Source organism: Mobula birostris, chromosome 3, assembly GCF_030028105.1.
Source record: "Mobula birostris isolate sMobBir1 chromosome 3, sMobBir1.hap1, whole genome shotgun sequence".
Taxonomy (NCBI): Eukaryota; Metazoa; Chordata; class Chondrichthyes; order Myliobatiformes; family Myliobatidae; genus Mobula; species Mobula birostris.
Window position 1 is genome coordinate 19,266,214 of NC_092372.1, and position 23,117 is coordinate 19,289,330.

A 23,117-nucleotide genomic window follows, 5' to 3' on the forward strand; every position below is an offset into this window, starting at 1 on the left:
AGCTGAATAGTCTAAAGGTAGATAAATCTCCTGGACCAGATGGACTGCACCCTCGTGTTCTGAAGGAAGTAGCTGTGGAGACTGCAGAGGCATTAGCGATGATCTTTCAAAAGTCGATAGATTCTGGCATGGTTCCGGAGGACTGGAAGATTGCAAATGTCACTCCGCTATTTAAGAAGGGGGCAAGGAAGCAAAAATGAAATTATAGACCTGTTAGCTTGACATCGGAGGTTGGGAAGTTGTTGGAGTCGATTGTCAAGGATGAGATTACGGAGTACCTGGAGGCATATGACAAGATAGACAGAACTCAGCATGGATTCCTTAAAGGAAAATCCTGCCTGACAAACCTATTACAATTTTTTGAGGAAATTACCAGTAGGCTAGACAAGGGAGATGCAGTGGATGTTGTATATTTGGATTTTCAGAAGGCCTTTGACAAAGTGCCACACAAGGCTACTTAACAAGATAAGAGCCCATGGAATTACGGGAAAGTTACATACGTGGATGGAGCGTTGGCTGATTGGCATGAAACAGAGAGTGGGAATATAGGGATCCTATTCTGGTTGGCTGCCAGTTACCGGTGGTGTTCCACAGGGATCAGTGTTGGGGCTGCTTCTTTTTACATTGTACATCAACAATTTGGATTATGGAATAGATGGTTTTGTGGCTAAGTTTGCTGACGATACGAAGATAGGTGGAGGGGCCGGTAGTGCTGAGGAAACGGAGAGTCTGCAGAGAGACTTGGATAGATTGGAAGAATGGGCAGAGAAGTGGCAAATGAAGTACAATGTTGGAAAGTGTATGGTTATGCACTTTGGCAGAAAAAATAAACAGGCAGACTATTATTTAAATGGGGAAATAATTCAAAGTTCTGAGATGCAACGGGACTTGGGAGTCCTCGTACAGGATACCCTTAAAGTTAACCTCCAGGTTGAGTCAGTAGTGAAGAAGGTGAATGCAATGTTGGCATTCGTTTCTAGAGGAATAGAGTATAGGAGCAGGGATGTGATGTTGAGGCTCTATAAGGCGCTGGTGAGACCTCACTTGGAGTACTGTGGGCAGTTTTGGTCTCCTTATTTAAGAAAGGATGTGCTGACGTTTGAGAGGGTACAGAGAAGATTCACTAGAATGAGTCCGGGAATGAGAGAGTTAACATATGAGCAACGTTTGTCCGCTCTTGAACTGTATTCCTTGGAGTTTAGAAGAACGAGGGGAGACCTCATAGAAACATTTCGAATGTTGAAAGGCATGGACAGAGTGGATGTGGCAAAGTTGTTTCCCATGATGGGGGAGTCTAGTACGAGAGGGCATGACTTAAGAATTGAAGGGCGCCCATTCAGAACAGAAATGCGAAGAAATTTTTTTAGCCAGAGGGTGGTGAATCTATGGAATTTGTTGCCACGGGCAGCAGTGGAGGCCAAGTCATTGGGTGTATTTAAGGCAGAGATTGATAGGTATCTGAGTAGCCAGGGCATCAAAGGTTATGGTGAAAAGGTGGGGGAGTGGGACTAAATAGGAGAATGGATCAGCTCATGATAAAATGGCGGAGCAGACTCGATGGGCCAAATGGCCGACTTCTGCTCCTTTGTCTTATGGTCTTATGGTCTTATGGCATGACCTGAAGAGGGCTGTTCATGCAAGTTATGCAAGAAATACTGAGGAACTAAAATAGTTTTGTATGGAGGAATGGTCTAAAATTCCTCCTCGTCCTTGTGCAAGTCTGATCAGCAATTACAGGAAATGTTTGGTGGAGATTATTGCTGCAAAAAGAGGTTCTATCAGTTATTAAGTACAAGGGTTCACATACTTTCTCCAACTTGCACTATGAATTTTTAAACAATGTGTTCAATAAAGACATGAAAACTACAATTGTTTGTGTGTTTTTAGTTTAGGCAGATTGTGTTTGTTTATTATTGTGACTTAGATGAAGATCAGACCACATTTTAAGAGTAATTAATGTAGAAAACCAGGTAATCACAAACTTTTTCTTGCAGCTCTGTGTATATACAATATACCATATACACCCAGTGGCCACTGCGTGTATGTTCATGGTCTTCTGCTGTTGTAGTACATCCACTTCAAGGTTTGGTACGCTGTGATTCGGAGATGTTCTTCTAAAAACAACGCTGTTAAAATGCATGGTTATTTGGGTTACCATCAGCTTCCTGTCATCTTGAAACAGTCTGGTCAGTCTCTTCTGATCTCACCCATTAACAAGGCATTTTTTGAACTGCTGCTCACTGGATGTTTTTGTTTTTTGAACCATTTTCTGTAAACTCTAGAAAATGTTGTGCTTAAAAATCTGAGATACTCAAACCACTGTGTGTGGCACCAACTATCATTCCACGGTCAAAGTCACAAAGTCACATTTCTTCCTCATTCTAAAGTTTGGTCTGAATAACAACTGAACCAATTAACATACTTTTATGAATTGAGTTGCTGCCAAATGATTGGCTGATGAGCTATTTGCATTAACGAGCAGGTGTACTGATGTACCTAATAAAGTGACCACTGAGTATATGTAATGTTGAACAGAAGATGAGAAGCTTAGTGAATATATGAGGCAGGAAGGAATAGGACATGCTGATCAGGTGCATTGTAGAATGAGATTCACAAATACTGGCATTGGTCTTTCAATGCTGTGATTTCCAGGGAAGTAAATTAAATCTGCTATTGCTACCTTTAGCCACTAGATGGCGCCAATGTCCACAAGTAATCAGAAAGTCACCCATTGTTTTTTCTCTGGTGGAAAAAATGGGCCCAAAGTGTGAAAAAGCAACATATGTGATTTTTAATTGTTCTGCTGATCATTCGGTAAATTGAAAAAAGTTGGGAAAGTATTTTAAATAGTTTTATCACACTATATTATAAAGTCCAAAAATATATTACCAATATGAATAAATGCAAGAGGATGTGCAGTACGACTTACAATGGGCGATAGAAAAGGCATGTAAAAAGGGCAATGTTACAATTGTCATGGGGAATTTCAGCCATAATTCCCCTCTCCCTGTCCTCTTCCCACTCTCAATCCACAGAAGAGACCCATATCAGAATCAGGTTTATCATTTCTCACATATGTCATGAAATTTGTTTCCTGTACAGTGCAACACATAAAATTACTACAGTACTGTGCAAAAATCTTGGGCACCCTAGCCATTATATATATATATATGTGTGTGTGTGTGTGTGTGTGTGTGTGTGTGCCTAAGACGTTTTCACAGTACTGTCCCAGCCATTGATTTAACCGTCATACAATATGTAGATGATGTCTTGATTACATCCAAAATGGCGGACCAGCATGAACATGACGTGCGTTACTTCTTCAACTATCTATGCTCCAAGGGTCACAACACAAATCTAGACAAGGCACAGCTGCAACAAAGATTTGCCGAGGTAAGCAGAAAATCACTGCGGATTGTGCAAAGGTTATTAAATTTGCAAAACTACCCTACAGCAGTCTTGCAAACCTGATTATTTCTGGGTTCATAGAACTACAACAGAGCATGGGTCGATTTATATGCTGAAATTGCACAACCACTCAACAACCTGTTGAAGAGCAGTAAGCGTTCAGGTAATGTGACTCTTAATGAAGGACAACTGGAAGTGTTTCAAACTTTAAAGGTGACATTATGTACTGCACCTGCATTAGGAATCCCCAATATAGGCAAACCTTTTTGTATGTCGACGAGGAGCATGACTAATTGATGGCAGTCTTAAATGTTGGAAACCACTGATTTTTTTAATAATACCTTTCATAAGATTTGTACTTTTTAACAAACTCGTGTTTTTCACACTCACTGGCAGAAATCTGTATAGTCACTAAACTAACAGTTTATCACCGTTTTTCATTGGCTGAGCATCAGCACATTACCCATGTGATGTAATTGTTTTAATTATGTAATCTATTAGCTAGTTTATCCCCACTAAAGAATTTCTTATCTATAAAAGTGATGTATTTTTCAGAGACGCCATCTTTATTCTTTTTGTCTTTGCATCCATTTGCTTCTTAACATTGTTTCTCAGTCTTTATTTAGCTTGCTTAGTATTTGTAGGTTTGTTTGTACTCTAAAGTGAACCATGATAAGAATTATGACTGCCCTTCGTTCTTGACTCCTGGAAGAACCCAAAGGATGAGAAAATAAACAGAATTCTATCGTAACTCAAGAACCCAGTGTCCTGGTAGTTCTTACTCTGCCAAAATGGAAAATGTAGAATTAGGATGGGGTCTGTGCTTACAAGCAGTCATGGCTGTTTGTGGCATTGTGTTTGACCAAGTTTTAAAAGTTTGATGTCCGCACTCATTACACACCTTACCGACTATGAATAGGGCCTCGGAAGTAACAAGTGGTCTTCTGTTCTTGAGGTACCTAATTCAGCAAACGACGCCAGTGAATCCAGCTACCCTGTTACCATCGGATATGGAAGACTATGATGGCCATGACTGCGCAAGGGTAATAACATGCTAGCGGTGGAAGGAGAAGTTAAAAGCAAGTGAATGCATGCTAGCCACCGTAAAGAAGCTAAAGCGGTACCCAACAAAGACAAGTTCTGCAGTTAATGTGCTGGTAACCTCTAACTTAGTACCTGCACTGCTGGGTTACAGTGGCAAATCACTAACCAGCCTGAAGACTTCAAATTGCTGTTTATTATGATGCATATTCTAATATTATTCATTGTTATATTTCTGCCAATTTTCCCTATTCATAATGTGCCAACTGAGTTTGCTCATAATATGTACTTGTGGGTATCACATGAATTTGCTGATGCTGTTAATGTCTCTAGCTGTTGAGAATGTCAATATATACCAGACACTATGAAAGTGTACCCATCACGGGTAAAGCTCTCCCCACCATTGAGCACGTCTATACAGAGCACTGTTGCAGGAAAGCAGCATCCATCATTAATGACCCCGAACATCCAGGCTATGCTCCCTTCTCACTGTTGCCAGCAGGAAGCCTCAGTACCCTCACCACCAGATTCAGGAACAGCTATTACCCTTCACCCATCAGGCTCTCGAACCAGAGGGGATAACATCCCTCATCCCATCATTGAAATGTTTCCACAACCTATGGACACACTTTCAAGAACTCTTCATCTCATGTTCTCCATATTTATTGTCATTTATCTTTTATTATTGTTTTTCTCTTTCTTTTTGTATTTCCACATTTTGTTGTTTTTTTTATATTGGTTGTAGTCCGTCTTGTTGGGTGCGGTCTTTCATTGACTCTATCGTGTTTATTTGTATTTACCACGATTGCCCACAAGAAAATGAATCTCGGGGTTGTATATGGTGACATATATGTACTTTAATAATAAATTTACTTTGAATTTGAACTTTGAATAGTTGCCATATGTAAAATGGATCTTCAAAATGATATGGCATTAGATCTTCTCTTGGCAGTTAAGGGTGGGGGCCTGTTCTTATATACCTGACAAGTGTGAAGACACAACTGATTTGGCTGAACAACATTTGTAAAGAAACAGCTAAAGTACATCCCTTTGACTGGATTCAATATGGTCTAGGAAGCTGGGGTTACTCAATATTATGAGTCATAATATTTGTCCTGATATGCATCATTTACATCTTTTTAACTTGTACAAGGGCAATCATTAATACAGTTCAAACTCACGTGAGTGTGCCTACTTACAAACCTAACGATGACACAATCCTATGAATACCCTTCGATAATTCCAAAAATTCAGTGAATTCTTGATTATTTTTATACTTAACACAGGTACCACAAACACAGATTCAGCTGATACTGGAAATGCAGAGCAACACATTCAAAATGTTGGAGGAACTCAGACACAATGGATGACCCAACAGGTTCGCAGGTGAAGTGTTTCCTCACCCGGAAGAACTGTCTGAGATCCAGAATGGAGGGGAGGGAGAGGAGGTGAATGGGCAGGTGTAGCATTTCTTGTCACTTGCAAGGATACATTCCAAGAAAGAGGTTTGCAGGGAGGGACGAATAGACAAGGGAATCACAAGAGGAGTGATCCTTCAGGATAGCGGCGAAAGAGCTGGGGGTGGATGGTGGTGGAATACAGAAATACGGATGTGCTTGGTGGTTGGATCCCGTTGAAGATGGTAAGAGTGGCAATGAATGATGTGTTGGATGCACAGGCTCATGGGGTGGTGGGTGAGGACAAAAGAAACTCTATCCCTGTTAAGGAGGCAGGAAGATGGGGTAAGCACAGATGTCTGGAAAATGGAGGTGTGGGTGATGGCTGCATCAGTGGTGGAGGAAGAGAAACTGTGTTCTTTGGAGGAGGAAACATCTGACGATCTAGAAAGGAAAGCCTCACCCTGGGAACAGAGGCTACAGAGACGAAGGAGCTGAGAAAAGGGAACAGCATTTTTACAGGAGACAGGACGGTAAGAGATGTGGTCAAGATAGCCATTGGAATCAGGTTTATAAAAGAGGTCGGTAGACAGTACCCTTCAGAGATGGAGAGTTCAAGAAAGGTAAGAGAGGTGTCAGAAATGGACCAAAACCGGGGAACAAGTTTGAGACAAATTTGATGAAAATCATGAGCTCAGTGTGGGTGCATGAAGCAGCCTCAATGCAGCATGGAGAGAATTGAGGAGCAGAAGAACTGTGGGCTATGGATAACCCTAGGTAATTTCCAAGGTAAGGACATATTCAGCACAGCTTTGTGGGCCAAAGGGCCTGTATTGTGCTGTAGGTTTTCTATGTTTCTAACACCTGGGTAACATGTTCTTTGTCCTATGGCATGGGTATTCATGGCCTTTCCATAACAATGATTGCTCTTGGCAGATGTATTCATTCTAAACGTGTGATTTAGAATCAAATGGAGGAATTTTGCATTGAATTGCATAATTGTTATTTCCTTTATTTAACTTTAAACTTGTTTCTATTGTTATATGCTCACATATACTTTAATTGTTTAAGTTTTTTGGTGTTTGTAGTTGCAGGTATCGCATTACTTGAATAGGGACTAATCTTATTGGTTAATTTATCTATGGAAATTCAATGGGATTAGCAATCTCATAAAACAACTAGACCACATTGGATCAGTTTCTTTTGTCTTCATCTTCCTCCTGGCTATTAGACTCTGCATTTGCCATTCTCCTTCCTCATTCCTTTGTTCTTTTAATGTTTAATTAAAACGGCCATAAGCAACAAGTTTTATGCCTCATTCTTGACTTCTGAAGAACCATTGGATCAAAATCATCAGGATACAACAGCTACAACCAAGAGAAAATCTGCAGATGCTGGAAATCCAAGCAACACACACAAAATGCTGGAGGAACTCAGGACTCCTGCTGAAGGTCTGGGCCCAAAATATCGGCTGTTTACTCTTCTCCATAGATGCCGACTGTCCTGCTGAGTTCCTCCAGCATTTTGTGTGTTGCTTGGATTTCCAGCAACTGCAGATTTTCTCTTGTTTGTGATGGGACTACTACACCGCAAAGTCTCTTCCAGGGGTGCCTACGCTTAAGTTTAAATCTTCCCTTCCACAGGAGTTCAGTAAAATCCTCTCACTGCTCTCCACCACCCTGTGATCTCAAGACACAACAGCTGCAGTGTATTTTAGTCTTACAACTCCAAGTCAAGTCCTGGTGATTTTGCCTCTGCACTCTCCCCCAGTATAAAATGTACTATCAGTAGTAAATGCAGTAAAATTGCGTAGCTACAGTGCCTATTTTGATTTCTGACAGCAGCTTCAAACCCCATGGTTTGAAGTGTGGGCAGCACTTAATGTCCATCTTAAATGCTCTGAACAGAATATTCCAGACCTTAAAGAATCATGTGCATTGTTGTGAGCCTCGTGATACTGAACAAACAGTGCCCTTGTTATCTGCTTTGTTTCAAAAAAGAGCACCAAGTAATTAATTGATTTTAAATGTTATTGTTACCATGGTGGGATTTGAACTCTAGTCTCTGTATTCCCAATACACACATTTGGGGCTCTAGTTTTGCATTTTAACTATTGTTACTTCTGATTTGCTGCTCAGCCTGTGATCCAGTCACCCAGCCTTCTTTAAGCCAGTAATTTAAAACTGTATGGCAGTTCATCATAGAATAGATGCCTAATTTTATGTTGTAACCTCTGGATTTTGCAACAAGATAACTGGATACAAAATATTTTTAAGGTTGTCATAGCCAGGAGAGGGAGTGGGGAACAGCTCCCACTACCTCTCCCAATGATCCCAATGATATGTGTCTCAAATAGCCTCTGACAACCAAGTCCAGCTCCTGATTGTCTATGTGGCTTAGCTACTAGCCAGTGGAACAGTTTCTACCGACTGGAGTAGAGAAAAAGGCCAGTTACTGAAACCTTAAAACCAATCGCTCCCGGCAGATGGGACTCGTCAGCCATGGTTGGCAGCTCATCTGGAAGCAAAAAAAATGGTCTCAAACCTCCACTGCATGGTGCTATACCCACTCAGGGAAAGGCTTCAGGAATAAACCGAGAGAAAAAACCTGGTGCTGGAGTCCCCAAAACGTCCAACAGAGTTCAAAACTGACTGGACACTCCAGCAACGCAGCTGGTGCTAAACTGCATGGGTCTCTGCCGTTCCTTTGGATTCATCAGCCGCGTGGAGAGGGGGGCAGCCTGCTCTCCACATCATACTACCCTGGCTTTCATATTGACACCATACCCATGGTCAACCTCGACCAACAGAGGGCCATTAGAACACAACAAAAACATTTCACACAATTAGGAACTGTGTTACACCAAGCAAAATCCAATGAGAAACTTAAAGGGATGTTTGTGTTGCTTTAAGTTTTATTGTTGAGTAAGAATTGACAAAGTATACACAGGGGTACAATCCAACCTCAATTACAACAGAGATGTTCAACATGGCAATTGCATACAAGCTTATTACTACATATTTGAACCATACAAAACAAACTACATAACTTTTCCATTGAAAACAAAAACAAAAAACATGAAAACTGTTAGCTTCATAAAAAGCATTTCTACAACACAAACTTCGAAGGGTATAGATCAGTCATGCAAGTTGACGTACTAGGAACGAAAGTAAAGCACTGTATTAAAACTGCTGGCAAGCTCAATATAGGACTGCTTATTTCCTTCAATGCACAACTATGAACTTGAGATAGACTGAAGAAATCAAATCCTTATTCACATTCATCTTTATACTTAACAGACAAGTCACAGGTTCTGCATAAGCAAGTATTTAGTTGAATTCAAGTTCCAGTACTACATTGCAAACCTTAGAAATACTTTCACTTGTATTAGTGAAATCTACATGACCCTCCACCCTGCTTTTAACATTCTAAACAGATGAATGTTTAAGGAAGCAATACTATTTTACATACGCATCTCTTCAAATTATAAAACAAGTTTAGCACTGGTCATTAAACAATAGAGAAAAATTATGTAATTTAGTAGTTCTGTATAAGTGTCACAAATGGAACCATTAACAATTGGTTTGTTTAAATATGCTTAGACATCATGCCACTGAGTGTAAGCGTGAGTACCTTATTTACATTTAACATAACTATATTTAAAATAATATCGAAACACTTACAAATCAGACTTTATTTTTTCAGTCCATAGATGGTCAATTTTGTATGAACAACCTTGGACATTCTGCAAAATGATTTAGAATTCTCCACTGTCAAAATCTTTTTTATCTTTCTTTCCCTCTGCTTCCAATCCATCGGTACCATCACTGTTGTCCCTCCTCCTCTTTCGATTACGTACACTGAAACGCGGATTCATCTGAGGTAACGGATCCATTCCCAAGACTTTGTGAATCTGACGGAATGCTACTAATCTCAGAGCAAACTGTAGAATGGAACGAAAAAAATCCAAATTGTAGTTTGTTTCCTCTGAATAGAAATTACATACCAGATCAAGGTAGAATTCAACATTCCATTTTTGTCACGCTTATAATGTAGAAAGATGGTTCAGGTCCCCTTACAGAAGTTAGTGACAAACCGAAGACAAGGTTACAGATTCTGAGTTTGGAGATGGTGCTTAATCCGGGCAAATATGAAGTGTTGCACCTTGACAAGTCAAATGTACACAGCAGTACACTGTTAAGGAATAGACCCTTAACAATATTGCTGATCAGAGGGACCTAAGGGTCCAAGTTCATAGCTCCCTGAAAGTGACTACACGGGTTGATAAGGTGGCTAAGAAGACATATGGCATGCTTGTCTTTATTAGTCAAGGCATTGGGTTCAAAAGTCAGGAAGTTTCGTTGCAGCTTTCTAAAACTCTAGCTAGGTCGCAGCAGGAGTATTGCACAGAGTTCTGGTCACCCCATTTTAGGAAGAATGCCAAGGCTTTGGAGAGGGTGCAGAAGAGGTTTACCAGGATGCTGGCTGCACTAGAGGGCATATGCTATACTGAGAGGTTAGATAAACTTGGGTTGTTTTCTCTGGAGCGGTAGAGGCTGAGGGGAAATCTGATAGAGGTTTATAAGATTGTGAGAGGCATAGATACACAGCATCTTTTTCCCAGGTTGAAATATCTAATACCAGAGGGGTCATTTCAAAGAGATGTCAGGGGCAAATTTTTCTCCCCCACAGATAGTGGTGGGTGCCTGGAATGTACTGCATACCAGGTGGGTAGAAACAGATACCTTAGGGACTTTTAAGAGACATCTAGATAGGCACATGAATGTAAGGAAAATAGAATAGGGACATTGTGTAGGTAGAAGGGATGCGTTTAGTTAGCCATTGGATTACTAATTTAATTGGTTCATCACAACATTGTGGGATGAAGGGCCTGGACCTGAGCTGTTCTATGTTCAATGTGCCCAGCAAGCTGAAGACCTTAGCTTTCAACTTTTACTCCAGATGTCTGCCAACTAATCTCTGATCCATGATGGTTGAAAACCTAGAAGCCATCTTTAGGTTGAACCAATGAACATTTCCTGCTCTGACGGTCTGCTAATGCTACCTGCCTGCTGGAGAACTGAACTTGCAGAGGTGGGGCCTACAACTCTAACCTGCCACTCTTGCAGGAAGAAAAGTGGGGAAGGGGGTGAGGCAAAGAAATCTTAGTGCACTGAAAAAAGTTGGGGTTATTCCCATGATTCCGATTGTGCATTCTCCTTATCCAAATTATACCAAATTTTTGTCAGTTAGGGCGTCACAGTATAGCGTAACAGTTAGCATGAAGCTATATATAGTGACAAGGGTTCAGTTCCCACCACCATCTGAACAAACTTTGTACATTCTCCCCATAACCACGTGGGTTTCCTCCCACTGTTCAGAGATGTACAGGTTAGAAGGTTAATTGGTCACACATGTGTAACTGGGAGGAGTGGGTTTGTTGGGTTGGAAGGGCCTGTTATGGAGCTGCCGCTCTAGAAGGAGTATAAATAATTAAGCTACAACAGATAGCTTCCTGCTGCTCGCTAGGAAAACGACCCCTTTTACCATCTGCAAAAAGAAATATTCCTTAGTCGTTGCTGCTTTCAAAGTTCATCGCCCCTTGGAGCTGCAGCAAGACCATGCATTAGTCTTGTTTCACCTATGACAAGGAATGCACAGTTCCAACTGCTGGCCACACTGATTCTTTTGCTGTTTGGAAAAGGCATGGAACTAGAATCTATGTACCATTTTCTGCTCCAAAACATGCACTGAAAGATAGGAACAAATGGTTCTGGCAGAGCTAACAGGGTGGGCCAAAGTCAATTTGTAGACACAGAAGAAAATGAATGAATGTATTTCTTTGTTGCACTATCCATTCCACACTCCAACCACCCACCTTCCCAAACACAAGGTAATAGCATTTCAAATGCAAGGTAATTTGCACCATCTCTAATCACGGGAGTAATTGACAGTACGATAGTTTCAATTTACTAATTTGGAGCTTAGTAAAATAGAGGGCTATAGGTAAGCCTAGTAATTTCTAAGGTAGGGACATGTTCGGCACAACTCTGTGGGCCGAAGGGCCTGTATTGTGCTGTAGGTTTTCCATGTTTCTATGTTTCCAATGATCACAGGAAACCCTTGGGATTTTTCTTCTATTCTATTTCAATTTCATTCACTTAATTTCCACAATCTGAATAGAAAGCATACTTTTTCTTAAAAAAAAGGAGGATATGAGTAAAATCTAGTCACTTTAAATTGTTAAATGTGTCAAATATGACTGGTAGTGGCAACATCTGAATCCAGAGACACTAAACCTGTATTTACTTATTATTTAGAGATACAAGCCATATTGCCAAGAACTTCCTACTTAACCCTAGCCTTATCACAGGACAATTTACAATGACCAATTAACCTACAAACCAGGACATCTTTGAACAGAGGGAGGAAACAGGAGCACCCAGAGAAAACCCATGTGCAACATACAAACTAATTAGAGGCGAATTTGTCACAATAAGGAAAATTTGAAAATGCTTATAGATCATGAGGCAAATGGAGAATTACGATATTGAACATGGATGACTAGCATGTAGTCTAAACAGAGTCTACACAAATGGGAGAGTAGGGGTGAGGCATGGAAACCAATCTAATACCAAATAGGGAACAAAATATAATTATGGAAGTAATTAGCATCAGTAGCTAACTACAAAAATTCAGAATAGTTTATTCTAGCAATGCATCATCAGGACAGACCACTACAATAATTAAGATGGACTTTTATAGCTGTCCTTTCATGCTGAGAGTCATACCTGTGCACTAGTTGTTATATCTTCCCGTTGCTGTGCCGTCACTGAATTCAATGTATCGGTAGGATTCTTTTCACAAGGATCATAGAGACCAGGACCACCTGAAAACAAAGTTAAGGAAAATAGCTATTTCACAGCATTTAGGACTTATTCTCAAACATTATTGCAGTTTCTTCGTTTTGCAGGATACCAAAGCTGAACCAAAACTAGCTTGCCGCAAGGAAGCATGATCTTCTGTTCCCCAGCTTCACAAACTACAACTCATACCAATTCCACGTGTCATCAGCTAATCATTTCCACTTACTCCTGAATAAATTTTGGCTATTGCCTGAAGTCACATCTCCCCAAAGTTCACATCAATGCTGAAATATTGGGAAAGCCTATATGGAAGCCAGCAGAAGTAAACGGTACTGCTTACACAGATTTATTTCTGGATCTTTTTTCTGCCAAGTCCAAAAATACCAATTTAAAGTTAGCAAAAGCATAAAGCCTAGCAGTTAGATATACTGTCTCACAGCTCTAATGACTCAGATTCAAACCTGACTTCAGATACTGTTCACGTGAAGGGATTCCAGTTCCCTCCCACATCCCAAAGACATGGTCAATTAGGGAATATGCAGATTGCAAGGAAATAGATGGGAGAATGTTGAGAATGCCCAGAGCAGACATAGGTTCAAAATAAACAGATAGTCTCCTCAAATACAAGAATATGAATGAATAACATGAAAGTACAGTACACTTTGGACCAATTAAACCTATGGCCCAAATTACACCAAAGAAAGAGGCCCCTCAGCCCATCTATAAAGTTGCACACTAGAAGGTACAACACCATCATTATTAATAGACTAGTCCAATGGTTCAGTACGATTGAGGGAATTTAAATGGGTAATAAACTAAAGCTACAATAAAACTAAAAATTGCTGAAAACAAAAACAAATTGTTTCACAAATAGCTTCAGGGAAGGAGACCTATAATTTTTAGCTAGCCTGGACTGGCCATCATCAACATCAGAAACACTCATGCAGTTGAACATCGCTGTCCTAGGAAGCCACATAGGAGCAATTAGGAATGGTTAATAAATGCCAACTTTGTCACAGATGTCACATCACTGAAAAAATGATTTTGATAAGCAGAGATTCTTTCCCTTGATCATCTCCTGATCAACTGTTGACTATGAATAAAAGGCCAACTAACATTATCAGGCAAATTTTTTTGCAGAACTCATAATTCTAAAGTTGAAAGTAAATTTATAACCAAAGTATGTATGTCACCATATAGAACCCTGAGATTAATTTTATTGTGAGCATTCACAGTAAATTAAAAGAAATACAGTATAATCAGGTCGATAGGGTGATTAATAAGGCTTAGGAAAGGATTAGCTTTTATTAATCGAGGCATTGCTTTCAAAAGTCGGTAAGTTAATTTGCAACTTTATAAAACTCTGGTTAGGCAACATCTACAGTATTGCACACAATGTTGGTTGCCCCATTATAGGAACGATGACGAGGCTTTGGAGAGGAGGCAGAAGAGATTTACCAGGATGCTGCTTGGTTTAGAGGACATGAGACTGGATAAACTTGGGTTGTTTTTTTTTCTGGCACGAAAACTATGGGGAGATCATAGAGGTTTACAAGATTTTGAGAGACACAGATAGAGTGGACAGAGAGCATCTCCCAGGGTTGTAATGTCTAACGCCAGAGGGCATGCATTGAAGCTGAGAAGGGGTAGATGTGACAGGCAAGTTTTTTTACTCAGAGTTATGGATGCCTGGAATGCACTGCCTGGTATGGTGGTAGCGGCAAATATATTAGATGTTTTTAAAAGATGTTTGGATAGACACGTGGATGTAAGGAAGGAAGGAAGGATGGATGGATATGGACATGGAGTGGGTAGGAGGGTTTAGTGTTTGGGTGATTTTGATTTGCTTTTCAGCTGGTTTGGCAGAAATGTGTGGGCTTGTTGCTCTGCTGTACTCTTCTACTTTCTAAAAGCTACACAAAGATGGACAATCAATGTGCAAAAGACCAATGGTGCAAATACAAAAAGAAAATAGAAACATAATTAATAAATATATAATACTGAGAACATGGGTTGTAGTCCTTGAAAGTGAGCCCGTAGTTTGTGCAATCAGTTTGGCGTTGGGGCGAGTAAACTAACACCTCTGTACCTTCTTCCAGCGAGAAGAGAGCATAGCCTGGGAAGTGAGGGTCCTCCATGATAGATGCTGCTTTCCTGCGACAGCGCTCCTTGTAGATATGCTCAGTGAGGACCCAATCCATCACCAGAAAAGCCCCACCCACCGTCAAGTACATCCACACAGACTGCTGTTGCCAGAAAGCAGTATCCATCATCGAGACCCATACCACCCAGACCGTGCTCTCTTCTCACCACTGCCATCAGGGAGGCGGTACAGGAGCCTCAAGACCCACACCACCAGGTTCAGGAACAGTTATCACGTCTCAACCACCCGACTCTTGAACTAGAGGGGGATAACTTCACTCACCTCGTCACTGAACTGTTCCCACCCTATGGACTCACTTTCAGGGACTCTTCATCTCATTATTTATTTGTTTATTTTCTTTTTGTATTTGTACAATGGTTGTTTGTCCGTCCAGTTAGGTACGGTCTTTCATTGACTCTATTCTGTTTCTTACATTTACTGTGAATGCCCACAAGAAAAGGAATCTCAGGGTAGTACAGTGATTTATACGTACTTTGATAATAAATTTACCTTAAACTTTGAGATGGTACACTGTGAAGCCACAGCACAGATAGTGAAAGTGGCCAACTTTTAGGGTGGCCAGTCAGGCAAGAAATTGCAGATGAACATTAAATTAAAACCACGTTACTTGGAATTGTTCAACCTTCAAAATGTTTCTTTATCATTGTTTTCATAGAGGGGAACAGATGGACGTTATTTACTTGGATTTCCAGAGGGGCATCCAATAAGGTGCCCCATAAAAGACTTAGCCATTAAGGATACATAGAGCTGGGGTGATGTATTAGCATGGATCAAGACATGGTTAAATAATAGAAAGCAGAGAGTTGGAACACGTGGGTGTTACTCTGTTTGGCAATCAATGGTGAGTGGTTTGCTGCAGGGGTCGGTGCGGAACACACAATTTCACAGTACACATTAAGGACTTGGAAGAGGGGACCGAGCATAGTGTATCCAAGTTTGCTGATGATACTAAACTGAGTGGAAAAGCAAATTGTGCAGAAGATACGGACAGTCTGCAGACGAGATATAGATAGGTTAAGTGAGTGGGCAAGGGTCCGGCAGATGGAATACAATGTTGGTAAATGCGAGGTCATCCACTTTGGAAAGGAAAATGAAAGAGCAAATCATTTTAATAGCAAAAAAATTGCAGCATGCTGCTGTGCAGAGCAACTTGGGAGTGCTTGTGCAAGAATCACAAAAGGATGGTTAGCAGGTCCAGCAGGCTATCAAGAAGGCAGATGGAACATTGGCCTTCATTGCCAGAGAGACTGAATTTAAGAGCAGGGAGGTTATGCTGTAACTGTACAGAGTACTGGTGAGGCTGTACGTTGAGTACTGCAGGCAGTTCTGGTCTCCTTACTTGAGAAAGGATATGGGCTTTGGAGGTGGAGAGGTGGTGGTTCACCAGGTTGATTCCAGAGATGAGGGGGTTAGATTATGAGGACAGATTAAATCCCCTGGGACTGTACTCACTGGAATTCAGAAGAATGAGAGATCTTACAGAAACATACAAAATTACGAAAGGGATTGATAAAATAGAGGCAGGGAAGTTGTTTCCACTGGTAGGTGAGACTAGAACTAGGGGACACACCCTCAAGATTCGGGAGAGTACATTTAGGATGGAGATGAGGAGGAACTGCTTTTCCCAGAGAGTGGTGAATCTGTGGAATTCTCTGCGCAATGAAGCAGTGGAAGCTACCTCAGTAAATGCATTTAAGACCAGCTTGGATAGATTTTTGCATAGCAGGGTAATTACAGGGTTTGGGGGAAAGGAGGTAGGTGGAGATGAATCCATGGTCAGATCAGCCACGATCTTATCGAATGACGGAGCAGGCTCGACAGGCCAGATGGCCTACTCCTGCTCCTACTTATGTTCTTATGTCAATGTAAGACTTAGAAAAATGTAGTGTGGCAACTAGCAATACGTTGAACAATGATAACAACTTATTATTAGTATTCTGAAATCTGGAACTTTTTGTATCCTGAAATCTGGCATCCTGGAACATTTTTGTTTAAAATGCAGCTAAGATTGAATAGGTGTGCAAGGACAGTAAGGTGGATTGCTCAAATTATTAGTATGCTCAGATAAAAGAACAAGTGTTTTTCTTCAGATCCAGTAACAGTAGCCAACATTTGAGGTTTATAGAAGACGACCACACATGGAACTCACCTGGTAAGAGTATTCCAGATGAAACACATTCGAAAACTCTCCTCATGGCGTCACCAGGACTGAGTGGTCCAGAGGCACTGCTGATCACTTTTTCCACCAGCAACTCCATGGCCTAAGTAAATTACACAAAGATCAATGGAGAATATTCCAAAACAAATTAATTCATTCATATTCTTTCAGTAACTGGTATCATTCAAAAGGAGGTAAAGATACAGAAAAGGCACAGAGAGCTTGAAACAGAATGAGAAAGGACAGACTAAAGACTCAAAGAGTGGGCAAAAACAAGTATTTTGCAAGGAAACAGATAAGACTGCAGATGTGGGAATTGAGAGCAAAAAACTGTTGCAGAACCCAAGTAGATCAGGCAGCATTTTCAGTGGAAAATGGGATCTAGACTGAAATAGATACAATAGAGGAGATAGGCAACATAAAAAGGTGGAGGGAAGGGATGGAGCAAGAGGTGGCAAGTGATAGGTGGACCCAGGTAAGCAGGAGTGGAAGTTATGACAAACTCTGGGAGGTGATAGGTGAAGGCAAAAGCCAGTCGATAATGGAATCTGATAGGAAAGTGAAGCATAGAATAAAGGAGGTGAGATGGGCAGATGGAATAAGTAGAAGAGGGGAAGAAAAAGGGTGAGCAGGGGCTGAGTGGGGTGTGGTACTAGTGCATGTAGGAGGAACTAGGTAGCTCAGGAGAAAGAAAAGGGACAGGCATAACAGGTGACCCTAAATTGGAGACTTCAAAGCTCATGCAGTTGGGTTGTGGACTACCCAAGTGGAAATATAAGGTGCTATTCCTCTATCTTGCATTTACCCTAACCCCTATACTGGAGTAAGCTGTATCAGACAAGTTCATGTGGGAATGGGGAGGGGATTAAAATGGCTGGCAAGCAGTAGCTACAGGTGGCCAAGTTAGATAAAGTGCAAGTATTCAACAAAGCAGTCACCTGGTCTCATGTAGAGAAGGTCACATCAAGATCACTGAATGCAGTAACAAGGTTAGAAGTAGTACATGTTAATCACTGTCTCATCTGGAAGGGCTGCTTATGTCTTTGGATGGTGGTGAGGGAGATGTAGGGACTGATATTTCAGCTCCTATGGTTAAAGATTTGAAGACTGGCTCTATTTGTCACATGTACATCAAAGCATACAGTGAAATGTATTGTTTGCATCAATGACCTACACAGTAGGAAATGTGCTGGGGACAGCCGAGTGTCACCATGTTTCAGACATCAACATAACATGCCCACAACTCACTAACCCTACCCTGTAACGTCTTGGGAATGTGGAAGGAAACCACAGCATACAGAGGAACACATGGAGTCACACGGAGAATGTACAAAGTCCTTACAGGCAGCAACAGGAACTGAACCCTGATCTAGTTGCATGGAAAGTGCCTGAGGAGGGAGAGGGATGGGTCAATCAGCCAGTCACAGAGAGAGTGATCCCTGCAGAAAGCAGCAAAGGCTGGGGAGGGAAAGATGCAGCCGACAGCGGATCATGTTGTAGCCAGCAGAAACTGAGAAATGATGCACTGGATATATGGAATGGTGTGCGAAAGACAGAGACCAGAGAAACTCCGTGCCTGTTTGTTTGAAGGAAGGCAGAAGGCTGGGTGAGAGTAAAAAGTATGGAAAATAAGAGCAGATGCTGGTGAGGGCCCAGTTGGGGGGAGAACAGCGCCAATGCCATTATTGATTTAGTGGAGATAGAGTTGGGAATGATGCCAGAGCAGAATTTGGAACAAGAGACTACTCCACATAGCCAATAATAAAAAAAAGGCATAACTAGGGCCCATGCGAGTACCCATGGCTACACCTTCTGACTTGTAAGAAGTGGGAGGAATTAGAGAGAAGCTGTTTAGAGCAAGAACACATTCTGCGGAGCTGTAAGCAGGAGGGGAACTAGTTGGATCCATTTTATTTTTAGGAAGAAACAAAGGCCCAAGGGTTTACCGATGGACAATGGAAGAGTAACAGGATTGGGCATTCGGGTGAAAATGAGGCACAAAGGAAGGGGCACTGGAGAAGGCACGGTGAGTGTGGGGAGATAGGATGGAGCTGAGATATGAGGAGATAAAGTTAGGTGGAGCAAGAGCAAGCAGAAACAATGGGCCTAACAGGATGTTCTGTTTGTGAATTATGGACAGGAGATAACTTTATTAAGAATAAAGGGTAGCTGGGGAAAAGAATAGATCCCATTAGCACTCAGTAGCACCACCTCTGTATAAAGCAGAAGATGGGTGGGATTTCTTAAATAAATATTTCTCCTCTGTATTAAGACCATAAGACAGAGGAGCAGAATCAGGCCATCTGGCCCATCAAGTCTGCTCCACCATTCTATTATGGCTGATTTATTATCCTTCTCAACCTCATTCTCCTGCCTTCTGTCAGTAACCTTTGACCCTTTACTAATCAAGAACTGATCAACCTTCACTTTAAATATATCTAGTGATTTGGCATCCACACCCATCTGTGACAATGAATTCCAGATTCACTACCATCCAGCTGAAGGAATTACTCATCTCTGTTCCTCTTATTGCTGCAGTCGGAGGTTTCCACCTGCCTCAAACGAGCGTTAATTTTATCTGAGCCTAAGAGCAGGGTGAGCTGCTCAATGACTTCCACCCGGCAGCACTTACATGAACTACTCTGAGAGGTTGGTCTCGGCTAGAATAAACTCCTGCATAAGGAGTCACAGCAATTTGCCTACTGCCATAACAGGTTGGCAGTGGATGCAATCTCACAAACTACGTCAGATTGCTGTTTATTGATTACAGCTTAGCATTCAACACCATCATCCCCCTCAAGACTAATTATCTGTATCTCCCTCTGCAACTGGATGCTTGACCTCATCAGGAGACCACAGTCAGTGTGAACGGGAAATACCAGCACTTTCTTGCTGATAATCAACACCGGTGCATCTCGAAGGCACGTGCTAAGCTCACTGCTTTACTCCCTCCATACTGCGGGGCCAGTAACAACTCAAACGCCATCTATAAATTTGCCAATGACAATTGCTGTTGGCAGAATCTCAGATGGTAACAAGGTGGCATACAAGAGTGATATAGATGGGCCAGTTGAACGGCATCACAACAACAATTTAGCACTCATTGTCAGTAAGAAAGAGGAATTCATTAATAGGAAGAACACACAGTAGTCCACAACAAGGAGTCAGAATTGGAAAGGGAAAGCAGCTTCAAGTTCCTAGGGATCAGAGGATCAATCCCTGGGCCCAACCTATTATTGCAACTATAAAGAAGGAAAACTAGCAGCTATACTTTATTCGGAGGGAGATTTGATACGTCACCAAAAGACTAACACATTTCTACAGATGTACAGTGGAGAGCATTCTGACTGGTTGCATCACAACCTGGTATGCAGGCTCCAATGCACAGGATTGAAGAAAGGTGCAGAGGATGTTAAACTCAGCCAGCTCCTTCATGGGCAAAACACTCCCCACCGTCAAGGACATCTTCAAGAGGTGACGTCTCAATAAAGCAACACCCATCATTAAGGGCGCTCACCATTCAGGACGTGCCCTCTTCCCATTACCAGCATTAAGAAGAAAGTACAGGAGCCTGAAGACACACACCAAATTTCAGCAGTAGCTTCGTCCCCTCCACCATCAGATTTCTTAACGGTCCACGGAGACCACCTCATTATTTTGCTCTCCAATGCACTTTTACATGTCTTACTGTAACCTATAGCAACTTTATATGCATTTAATTGTACTGCTGCAAAACAAATTTCACAACATGTCAACGATAATAAGCCTGATTTTATACCAACAATGGTTTAGATATCTTCCCTCAGCAAGCTGAAAGCAGGATTTCTTTACAAAGTATGCGATCCATCATACTGAACAAAACTAATTCTGGCTGTAGCCTAAATAAGAGCAAGCTTACACCAGGGTGCACATAGTGTTAGAGCAGTTACAATAAACAGCATTTTATATATCTGATTGTCACCTTTGGAAAAAGATTAGTTAATTAAAAAATGTGAGTATCACTGCCTGAGAAAAATTTATTGCCTGGTTCTAAATTCCTTCAGAAGGTAGAAGTGGAGAGCTGCTTCCAAGAATAAGTGAAGACCTTCTTGTGAAGTTACCCCATGTTGGATAAGGGGTTCTGATATTTTCACATGCAAGTCAAAAATGTGGATGTACTTGAATCTCTATTGTCATAATTAAACACTAGTTAACTGCATAAACAGATTAATTTTCCTTATATAACTGCAAATTGCATATTGGATAAGGGGTTCCGATATCTAGTTCTAACATTTACAGTCTGATAAGATTTTTCCAAGTTAAAATGGAGGAAGATTTACAAGGGAAGCAGGAAGGGTGGTGATCTTGTGCTACTGCCACTCTTGACTTGATTTTTGCTGAAAGTTGTGGGTTTGGCAAACACTAAAGTACCCTAGGAGAGTAACTGCAATGTATTCTGAACTAATGATACAATGATCATTTATGGTATTAATCAAATAGGCTGCTTTGCCCTGGATGTGACAGGTGGCGTGAGCGTAAGAATATTACAACACTGGACAACGGGGTGACCCGTTGGAGCACCCTTTGAGAGAAGGGTACTGCAGTCTGAGGTGACCAAAATTAACATAAAATTTTCCTGAATGCTATTGCTATCTCTTTGATTTGGAAATTAAAGATGAAAAACTCAACTTATTAAAGAAGAAAGATGCATAGCAAGACAAATATGTGACCAGAATGAGCATTAAATATCCATGAAGTAAATTTGAACGAATTGGGCTTGCTGGGGTGGGTCTCGAATTAAGTGTCCGATGTAATGATGGATTTGGCCTTGAATAATCACAAAAGGATTCCATCGATTCCTAGTTGGAATGACTTCTTTGGCACCGAAGGATGTCATTTGGAAGAGGCAATTGTATTGTCTGATGTTCTTCCTGAACTCGTTTGCAATAGGTTCATCATTGCTGTACAAATTGAGGAGTTCATTAGGTACAGGCTGCAAATTGCCCATCCTGACCTGTCCCTTCATACAGCAGAATTGTGCGGTTTCTCTAGTGAATAGGTAGGCATGACAGTGAGGGCATACTCTGGTCACCGAACCGACATCAGCAGAAATCTGACGGCATGCGAGTCGTGCATTTTGTCTTTTTCTTTCTCTGTCGAGGTATTGTCATCGAAAGCGGCCATTGTCATCTTCAGCAACTCTCGCAATACTCTGTGCCGCATATTCGAGTTGATCTTTCCTTTTCTCCTGTCTCTTCCTCTCTCCTCCTTCTCTGCCTGTTTTTGTCATTCTGGAGATGCGCAGCCCTTTCATCCTTCATCTCTTCTACCATTTGTTCTTTCTCTCTGATCCTGAAGTCATGTGGCCCTGGCCTGATCGGATTCTTGTTCTCTCCTCAGTCTGTGCCTATTGTTGTCATTTTGAAGACATGCATGCCTGTCCTCCTCTGTCTCGTCTTCTCTCATCTTTTTCGTCCTGACTCTTTGATCCTGGAGTTGTGCGGCCTTGGCCTCATCCGATGGTTGTTCTCTCCCTCTCCTTGCCGCTTCCCAACGACATTTGGCGTCATCTCTTGACCATAACGTCCCCCTTCTCTTTCCACACGGCATAATTAGGCTATCCATATAATTTTACCCTAATGCTTGATAGAAGATAGGAAGCAGTAACACCAAAGCCTCCAAGCTGCTGAGGCTGGCCATGCGCAAGCGTCGGGCTGTGGTGTCCCAACTTCCATGATGGCTGATCAGGTCTTGGGTGAAAAGCAGCCTGTTGATTTTTGGCGAGTAAGTCATTTTATACAAATATGTAGCCCTGAACTTTGCCTGCATTCTGTAAGTTGGCTCAATCAAATTAAAATGCGCTGAAATGCACCGTTTATGCTAATTGGAGGTCACAAACAGACAGAGCATGAGAGTTTTAGTAGTATATAGATAATACTTCTTGTACCTCCGCTGAAAAATATTTGGAAAATAAGAACAAACCAAGGTTTGAGATAAGTGCATTATTTCAGTTGCTGATTTAATTTCCTGATCAGCAGAGAATGGTCGTCGTCAGGATCTAACATGATAAAATCCAGTTGACACTAAGATTAAGGGAGTAGTGG

The 23,117-nt window shown here is 41.4% G+C and overlaps 1 protein-coding gene and 1 long non-coding RNA gene across 3 annotated transcripts in view; one reads left to right on the top strand and one right to left on the bottom strand.

The window, feature by feature from the left end:
• Nucleotides 1-5,328, top strand: part of LOC140194542 (uncharacterized) — a 44,335-nt gene extending 39,007 nt beyond the window's left edge. Inside the window, exon 3 of the long non-coding RNA XR_011885237.1 lies at nt 4,364-5,328. This is a non-coding gene — a long non-coding RNA (uncharacterized lncRNA). The remainder of the gene's footprint in view (nt 1-4,363) is intronic.
• Nucleotides 5,329-8,742: 3,414 nt separating this feature from the next.
• Nucleotides 8,743-23,117, bottom strand: part of zfr (zinc finger RNA binding protein) — a 69,205-nt gene continuing 54,830 nt past the window's right edge. For both annotated transcript variants that reach the window (XM_072252303.1, XM_072252302.1), the window contains exons 19-21: nt 17,026-17,137; nt 12,638-12,735; nt 8,743-9,789 (exon numbers count right to left, since the gene is read on the bottom strand). In XM_072252303.1, the coding sequence (XP_072108404.1) occupies nt 9,604-9,789; nt 12,638-12,735; nt 17,026-17,137 (396 nt within the window). In that variant the 3' untranslated portion in view covers nt 8,743-9,603. The remainder of the gene's footprint in view (nt 9,790-12,637; nt 12,736-17,025; nt 17,138-23,117) is intronic.